This window comes from Thamnophis sirtalis, unplaced genomic scaffold (assembly GCF_051295495.1).
Source record: "Thamnophis sirtalis isolate CommonGarterSnake01/CBP01778 unplaced genomic scaffold, rThaSir2_p1.2 scaffold_14, whole genome shotgun sequence".
Taxonomy (NCBI): Eukaryota; Metazoa; Chordata; class Lepidosauria; order Squamata; family Natricidae; genus Thamnophis; species Thamnophis sirtalis.
The window spans coordinates 6,673,180-6,682,275 of NW_028261394.1; the positions used below are offsets into that span (position 1 = coordinate 6,673,180).

Sequence of the window (9,096 nt, forward strand, 5' to 3'; positions counted from 1 at the left end):
TAACCGCTTAACTAGATCACGAAGTTACTTTTGCTGTTTTGACTTGTTTTGAAGCTCATTTCTCCTCTGCTAACGAAAGCAAGCGTTAGATCCAACAGATTCCAATTTCTCTTTTTATTGTGTCTCTGCTGGGGTCTCACTTGAAATTCATTTGCTCCCCAAGGGGCTGCAGGAGACAGGAGAAAGGGGGGGCTGTGGGGTGGGAGAGATCCCATTTTCTGGCAGATCACTGAAGTTAGCGCGCTTTGGCATCATTTCAAACGTCGATCTATTCTTAGAGACGATGGTTTTGTTTGGGATGCACATAATTTTAGATTATTTTTTCCCCCCTTCCTCGTGGTATAATTCAGGACTTTAAAGGCAACTTGTCAGATGTAATACATGTGGCTTTGATCCAGTCCGCCTGCAAGCCGTATTTTTCCACTCAAACGGCTTTTTTGGGGAAAGTAGCAAATTAAAACATGATGGAGATGGATGAAGGACGCCTTAGAAATCACCATTTGTGCATCCATTAATTTAACCCTGTGCTTTGTTTAAGGAAATCCCTGCCAATGACATCATTTCAATATAATGCAGGGTAATTATGCAACCTATGCAAATAAATTATTTGCATGCCTTTCGGCTGTTTGGCAAGACGCCCACTGTAGCCTGAACGGTCTTGACTGGAGTCCTCAACTTCTGACTGCCATTGTAACGGTCATAAAGCAAGCCATCATGTGACTGGGCCCAATTTTATGGCCCTTTTAACACCTGTGGTTTTTAATCAGTACATTCGCAAAGCAAATCACGTGACCTTAACCGAATCTAATGTCCCCAATTGACTTTCTTCTGCCAGCATCTGGCTGGGAAAATTTAAGAGTAAAATAAGGGATTTTTCCTTGTAATTATTGTTGCAGAATTATTCTTTGCCATAGAAATGGCAAAGTTGTGGGTCTCCAGCAGAGATTCGGACAGTGAGGAGGGTTGGGGAGGAACATGGGCCAGTCCTGGAGTCTGGGGAAGGCTCGGATGAGGGCTCTGTGTCGGAGGCAGAAAGGTGGCCAGAGCCGTATGCCAGTTATCAGCTACCTTCAGAGTCGGACATCAGTGAGACAGAGGAACAGCTGCAGCCTGTTCCCAGTGTGCGCATGCACAGAATTGCCAGATGAAGGGAACAGCTAAAGAACAGGGGTCGACTTGGGAGTAAGGCCACAGGACGATGAATGGCCCCTCCCAGAGGAAATAAAAGAGGAGCGAAAGGGGAGTGGAGTTTGCAGGAGACCATTAGTTCACTTCATTGGTTCGTGACCCTCCGAGGCTCCTTGCCAAGTTCTGCAGATATCAGCCTGCCAGCTCTCCAAACCAGATAAGGTCTGTGACCGTAAATCTTCCCTCGAAAGACTTTGCTGGAGGTGAATGAGCAGAATTCACAGTCAATTAATCAAAGGGGTTTTTGTCGGGACTAGGAATCTGCTTCATGCTCTTGGGAAGCCTCGGTCAGAACAGGATGAAATGCAATATCTGCACCTGGATTTTTGATCATACGACTGACTGTGGGGATGCTAAGACAGTTGTTAATGTGAGGATTGGTTGTAAGTCGGGGTTTTTCCAGTGCCGTTGTTAACTTTCAACCGTCACTAAACCAATGGCTGTAAGTCAAGGATGACCTATAGGACCCTCCCTCTGTCCAGTTTATCCCCCAGGGTTATTAATGGCAGATCAAGTAAGAGGAAGCCGCCGAGATCCTGAACTAGCAAGGCAAGATATGATTCTAATAAATTAATATCACATGCAGACGTGATATGAAAAAAAGGAACAGAGGAGCGTATCAAAGCCAGCTGCACTGGGGCTTCATTAAAATGTTGAACTGGTTCGGCTTTGATGTGAAGCAGAAGTAGAACCTTCCTCCAGAAAGATTAAAATCTCCACTCTGGCTGAATAGGAAAATTATAGACTTCCTACTCCGTGGGAGCCGTTTCTCGTAAATGTTTAAAAAATACCCAGTTGCTTAGCAAACACGACAACGAGAGTGAAGGGAGTGCTAGAATTGTAAATTGGATTAAGCTCCTTCCATCTTAGGGAACGCGGTGGCTCAGTGGCTAAGACATTGAGCTTGTCGATCAGAAAGGTTCCGCAGTTCAGCGGTTCGAATCCCTAGCGCCGCGTAACGGAGTGAGCTCCCGTGACTTGTCCCAGCTTCTGCCAACCTAGCAGTTCGAAAGCACATAAAGAAATACAAGTAGAAAAATAGGAACCACCTTTGGTGGGAAGGGAACAGCGTTCGGTGCGCCTTCGGCGTTGAGTCATGCCGGCCACATGACCACGGAGAGATCTTCGGACAGCGCTGGCTCTTCGGCTTTGAAACGGAGATGAGCACCGCCCCCTAGAGTCAGAAACGACTAGCACGTATGTGCGAGGGGAACTTTTATCTTTCCCTTTCATCTTAACCAGCTTGAAGCCTTGATTTCGAATGACTTAAATGGGGAAAGGGCTGAATAAGCAACCATTTCATTTTGGCTAAAATGTTCTGCAGGAAGTCCTTGATTTTGTTGTATGCCAGGCTGGCTCAGAGAATTCTGGGAATTACAGTCCATGCATTTTCAACTTCCCAAGTTTGGAAGGAAAAAAAACTTGTTGTAGACCAGATAGGATGTAAAATCAGAAGGCAATTTCAAATTTATATTCAGGAAAATAGATTAACACTCCATCCTCTATCTGCGGAAGGCTAAGTTGTCAATTATATTTTATTTTCTTCTGTTGAGTTGAGTCTGACTCTTAGAAAATTGCCTGCAGTTTTCTTGGCAAGGTGTTTTCAGAAGTGGTTTGCCATTGCCTCCCTCCTAGGGCTGACAGAGAGTGGCTGGCACAAGACCACCTAGCCGGCTTTCCTGTCTAAGGCGTACTGGAACTCACAGTCTCCTGGTGATTGGCCCCAAGTCACCCAATCAGCTTTCATGCCTAAGGCGGGACCTCATAGTCTCCTGATGATTGGCTCAAAGTCATCCAGCTGGCTTTCATGCCTAAGGCGGGACTAGAACTCACCATCTCCTGGGGATTGGACCAAAATCATCCAGCTGACTTTTATGTGTACCGTGAAATTAGAACTCACAGTCCCCTGGTGATTGACTCAAGGCCACCCAGCTAGCTTCATCCCTAAGGTGGAACTACAACTCACACTCTCCTGGTTTTTAGCCTGATGCCTTAGCCAAAAATGGCTATATTTAAGATATATTTAATTGATGATTAAGCACACTACTTCCAAGAACAATTAACACAAGCTTTTTCTTTTCTGTTTTTTTTTTCATTTTCATCTCTTCCTTTAGGTATGGTCCTTGCTGGAAGAGCTTACTATGACGGCATTGCCAAAATAGGCGATATTGCTGTGGCATCACCTGTCTCTAAAGAGTTGGGTAAGTATACCAAATAAATCATATATAACCACAGGATTCTTGACAGTGAACTGTTGTGGCCCAGCAGGAGCCGTTGGAGCTGCCACCAGACTCCGACAGCGAGGGGCCCTCTGAGTCGGCTCTGGAGGATGTGGAGGACCCTGGACAGGGTTCCGACTCCGGGCAGGGCGCAGAGAGGCTGGTTGGCCACCAGGAGGCACCTGAGCCTTGGACCAGTGGGGAGGAGACAAGGGAGAGTGAGCCAGAGGCCAGTAGTGAGTTGTTCCTGGATGCACGCCATCGAAGAGCTACTAGGCATCAGGAACAATTAAGCAATTACAGGAGATAATTGCACTCAGCTGGTGGTCATTAGGCACCTCTCCAGACTATAAAAAGGCTACTTGTGCACACGCCCCTCTTTGCAGAAGTCAACACAGAATCAAATGTCGGAGAACTTTGTGTGAGCTGGGCAGGCTGGATTGCCTTATCTGTGTTTATTGCTGCCCAAGCTTTTGACAGTGATAGTGTGCATTTTGGATTCAAGTTCTGTTAAGATACAGCCTGTTGTGCCTTACAATGGCTTCTACTGCACAGCATAGTGGAGTTGCCATGGTAACGGCTTCACAGTACTCCAAAAGGAGTCTCCCTCTGATAAGGAGGATTGGTTCTTAAAGCAAAGAAACAAACAGTAAGGGGGCTCCCTCTGGTAAGGGGGAATTTGTTCCGGGCAACGCCAGGTTATCATAACATCGAAGTTCTGAATTCAAAACATTTTCCAAGGGGGGCGGGGGGGAAACCCCCCAAGAAAGTCCAGTTGCTTTATGGAAAAAGCACCTTTGGGGCATCCCAGCCCCTCGTCATTGCCCCCCCCCCCAAAGAGAGTCTTATGTTCTGATTTATTTTTATATTCAATATATTATTCTGCCGATGTCCCCCATGCTATGGAGCGGAGAGATTGCCTTTGTTCCTGTGGGATCCTTTCGAGTCCTTCTCTTTCCTTCCGCCAAGATCACAACAGGCACAATAGCTCCCCATTCTTGAGCAAAATGGGTTTATTGAAGAAAATAAATCAACCACCCAGGAGCGAAACCGGTGAACAACGCCATGTAATAAGTACCATCGGCATTTGTCCCCCAGCTGTACCGAAATGGTACAAATTATTGGAAGTCTGTCACCACGACGGTTTTGTAATAGAGACTTAAAATAGACCTTAAAAGTCCCGGTAGGACTTTCTTTTTTTTTAAATGTTCATTGAAAAGACGGCCTCTGGAATCTCTCCAAGTTAATTTCTGATAAAGTCCTTGGCTGTAAAAATAAAATAAAATACAAAAGGTCAGAGCTGCTCGAACGAAGCACTGTCATATTTTTATTCGTTTGCAAATGAACCCCTTCAAACAACTTTCAAAACTCAAAGCAGGCCATCCTTAAATCAGGTGGGCTTGTCCCTACTTAAAAAAAAAAAACAATGGAAAGTTAATCATGGTTAAGTTCAGGTTGCATCTAACTGGTTTCCCAAGGAATCTTAAGATCTCTGCCTTAAATCTCTGCGGGGTTAATCTTTGATGCGCCTTTTATATGTGCTGGGTAGCTAAATATAGGTAGAATAAAGAATTTTTGTTCCCTCGTAAAATAAAAGAGTTTTCGTTCCCTCTGGAGGCTTATGTTTCTCATTGAACCAGTTCAAAGATTTTAGTTTTTTAATAAGGAATATAAGTTTGGGAAGAGAGAGAGAAAGATAGAGATATAGAGATATAGACATACAGACAGACAGAGATGATAGATGATAGATAGATAGATAGATAGATAGATAGATAGATAGATAGATAGATAGATAGATGATAGATAGATAGATAGATACAGACAGATAGACAGACAGACAGACAGACAATAGGTGATAAAATATGATAGATAGATAGATAGATAGATAGATAGATAGATAGATAGATGATAGATAGATAGATAGACAGACAGACAGACAGACAGACAGACAGACAATAGGTGATAGAATATGATAGATAGATAGATAGATAGATAGATAGATAGATAGATAGATAGATAGATAGATAGATGATAGATAGATAGATAGACACACACACACACACACACAAACACAGACAATAGGTGATAGAATATGATAGATAGATAGACAGACAGACAATAGGTGATAGAATATGATAGATAGACAGACAGACAGACAGACAATAGGTGATAGAATATGATTGATAGATAGATGATAGATAGATAGATAGATAGATAGATAGATAGATAGATAGATAGATAGATGATAGATAGACAGACAGACAGACAGACAATAGGTAATAGAATATGGTAGATAGATGATAGATAGTTAGATGATAGATAGATAGATAGATAGATAGATAGATAGATAGATAGATAGACAGACAGACAGACAGACAGACAGACAGGGCAGAGAATATAGAGGGGGGAGGGAGGGAGAGAGGGAGAAAGAGAATAGAGAGATGTATGATGTGTTGCTGCTTTTTGTGGCTGTATCAATCCAGCAAGAATGACAAGTCCCTTAAAATATATTGACATTAATGCTTTTTCTAAATCAATATTTGAAAAAAAGAAAAAACTGAGCTATTTTTCTGCCTAGGTATGAAGTAAGAGAAAAACTTCCTGGTAGCATGTCCTCAGAGAACTGTGAGAAAGCATAGACTGTTATTTACCTTACTATAACGTTACACAATTGTTTACTTTCATATATAGAATGCAAGTTTCTGGTAGGATTTTAACCTTTTGGCTATCTCAATTGTCATGCTCTGTGAACCAAAATGTGTTTTTTAAACTCTTGTTTTATACAATTAATTCATTTTTAAAAAGTCAGTGGAAATCTATTAATCAGATTAATCTATTAATAACTTAATAAAATGCAAGTTGAAAAATAGGAAGCAGCTTTAGTGGGAAGGGAACAGCCTTCTGTGCGCCTTCGGTGTTTAGTCATGCCGGCCACATGACCACGGAGACGTCTTTGGACAGCACTGGCTCTTCAGCTTTGAAACAGAGATGAACACTGCCCCCTAGAGTCGGGAACGACTAGCACACGTGTGCGAGAGGAATTTTTACTTTTACCTTTAGGGGGGATAATACAGACGTGCATAAAGTCACTCTACAATTTCCCACAAGGTTTATTCTTTGTTCCAGACGTTTAAAAGTTAGCTTCTGAATTCTGTATTGGACACATACATTTAAAAAAAGAAAAGCAAGAAGCCTTATTGATTTTGCCCTTCAGCATTCGGCAAATATTTGCACTGCCTTGCACGGAAGGCAAAGCAGACGATACGCTTACGCGAGGCGGGTGATTTAAATAGGAAAAAAAAAACACGCCGTTATTTCTATCTGCCCCCAAAAGAACAAGGATCCCACGTAGCCAAATCCTAATTGTGCCACTGAATCAGTTTTATCACTGATGGATTTGCTCTGCCAAGGATTCGGCCAGTGGAAAAACTTGTTCCGTTTCCCAGTCTGTTCTCGAAATTGTGATGAGATTTCTTTTTCTTTTATGGCCATCTGAGCATAAAGGACAAATTTTATTTTGGTTCTATATGTTCTATATTACGGACAGAACGATCGAAAGGTCTGACATGAATTTTACTCTACGTTGGTCATTCATTCCTGGTCAGAGAAAAAGCGTGGATCCTTCTCCATTAGCCTCCAAAAGTTGTGAATGCCCCAACAGTGGAAGTTTTAAAGAAGATGTTAGATAACCATTTGTCTGAACTGGTATAGGGTTTCCTGCCTAAGCAGGGTGTTGGACTAGAAGACCTCTAAGGTCCCTTCCAATTCTATTCCATTCTATTCTATTCTATTCTATTCTAACCAGGGGTGAAATCCCAGATTGTTGTTGGGGGCAATATGCTGACTCTGTAAACCGCTTAGAGAGGGCTGAAAGCCCTATGAAGCGGTATATAAGTCTAACTGCTATTGCTATTGCTAAATCCAGTAGGTTCTGGCAGGTTGTGGAGAATTGGTAGCGGAAATTTTGAGTAGTTCGGAGAACCAGCAGATGCCACCTCTGCCTGGCCCCAGAAACGGGTGGGAATGGAGATTTTGCAGAATCCTTCCCCATGCCATGCCCACCAAGCCATGCCCACCGAGCCACACCACACCAACAGAACCGGTAGTAAAAAATGATTCTAACCCTTGGTGTTCCCCATTTAAATAGTCCTAAGTTGCAACTCAAGAGAATAGAATTCTTTATTGGCCAAATGATTGGACACATAAGGAATTTGTCTTTGGTGCATCTGCTCTCAGTCTAATAATGAGAATAAAATACATTCGTCAAGAATCATAAGATACCACACTTAGTGATAGTCAAGATTACTAATAAGCTATCAAATCATACTAGTAAGCAAATAAAACAATCTAAATTGAAAGATACAAGCAACATGGTTATCATCATAAGTGGGGAGTGATAGATACTAAGAAGGAAGAGAAGAATTATAGTAATACAGTCTTCGTAAATTATTGACAGTGTTGTGGGAATTATTATTTAGCAGAGTGGTGGCTTTCGGAAAAAAAACCTCCTTGTGTCTAGTTGTTGTGGTGTGCAGTGCCTTATAGTGTCATTTTGAGGATCGAAGTTGAAACAATTTATGTCCAGGATGTGAGGGGCCTGTAGATATTGTCTAAAGACCCCTCACATAAATTATGAGGATGTTCTACAAGATGAAACATCCTCATAATTTATGTGTAAGGGGGATAAGAGTTGTTAAGTTTGTAACATGGTTGTTAAATGAATCTGGCTTCCCCATAGCTGGTCAGAAGGTTGCAAAAGGGGGTCAGATGATCCCCCTCCCACCCCCCAGGACTCTGTGACCATTATAAATCTGAGTGAGTTTGCCAAGCGCCCAAATTTTGATCATGTAACCATGGGGATGCTGCAACAGTCATAAATACAATACAATACAACACAACACAACACCAGAGTTGGAAGGGACCTTGGAAGTCTTCTAGTCCAACCCCCTGCCTAGGCAGGAAACCCTATACCGTTTCAGACAAATGGCTGTCCAACATCTTCTTAAAGATTTCCAGTGTTGGGGCATTCACAACTTCTGAAGGCAACTTTTGTTCCACTGATTCATTGTTCTAACTGTCAGGAAATTTCTCCCCAGTTCTAAGTTGCTTCTCTCCTTGATTAGTTTCCACCCATTGCTTCTTCTCCTGCCTTCAGGTGCCTTGGAGAATAGTTTGACTCTCTCTTCTTTGTGGCAGCCCGTGAGATATTGGAAGACTGCTATCATGTCTCCCCTAGTCCTTCTTTTCATTCAACTAGACATACCCAGTTCCTGATATGTTTTAGCCTCCAGTCCACCAACCATCTTTGTTGCTCTTCTCTGCACTCTTTCTAGAGTCTCCACATCTTTTCTACGTCGTGGTGACCAAAACTGGATGCAGTATTCCAAGTGTGGCCTTACCAAGGCCTTATAAAGTGGTATTAACACTTCACATGATCGTGATTCTTTCCCTCTGTTTATGCAGCCTAGAACTGTGTTGGCTTTTTTGGCAGCTGCTGTACACGGCTGGCTCCGATTTAAATGGTTGTCCACTAGGACTCCAAGATCCCTCTCACAGTTACTACTGTTGAGCATTAGCATTAAATGAGACACCTGTTCAGTGGGCTTTGCCCCATTTTACAACCCCTCTTGCCGCAGTCGTTAAGTGAATCGCTGCAGTTGTTCAATTACTAACGAGGTTCTTTAAGGGA

The 9,096-nt window shown here is 42.6% G+C and overlaps 1 protein-coding gene across 2 annotated transcripts in view; it reads left to right on the forward strand.

Annotated features, from left to right (window-relative positions):
- The window catches only part of BAIAP2L1 (BAR/IMD domain containing adaptor protein 2 like 1), a 58,466-nt gene that overhangs the window by 27,117 nt on the left and 22,253 nt on the right, over positions 1-9,096 (forward strand). For both annotated transcript variants that reach the window (XM_087729428.1, XM_087729426.1), the window contains exon 3: positions 3,303-3,389. In XM_087729428.1, the coding sequence (XP_087585554.1) occupies positions 3,303-3,389 (87 nt within the window). The remainder of the gene's footprint in view (positions 1-3,302; positions 3,390-9,096) is intronic.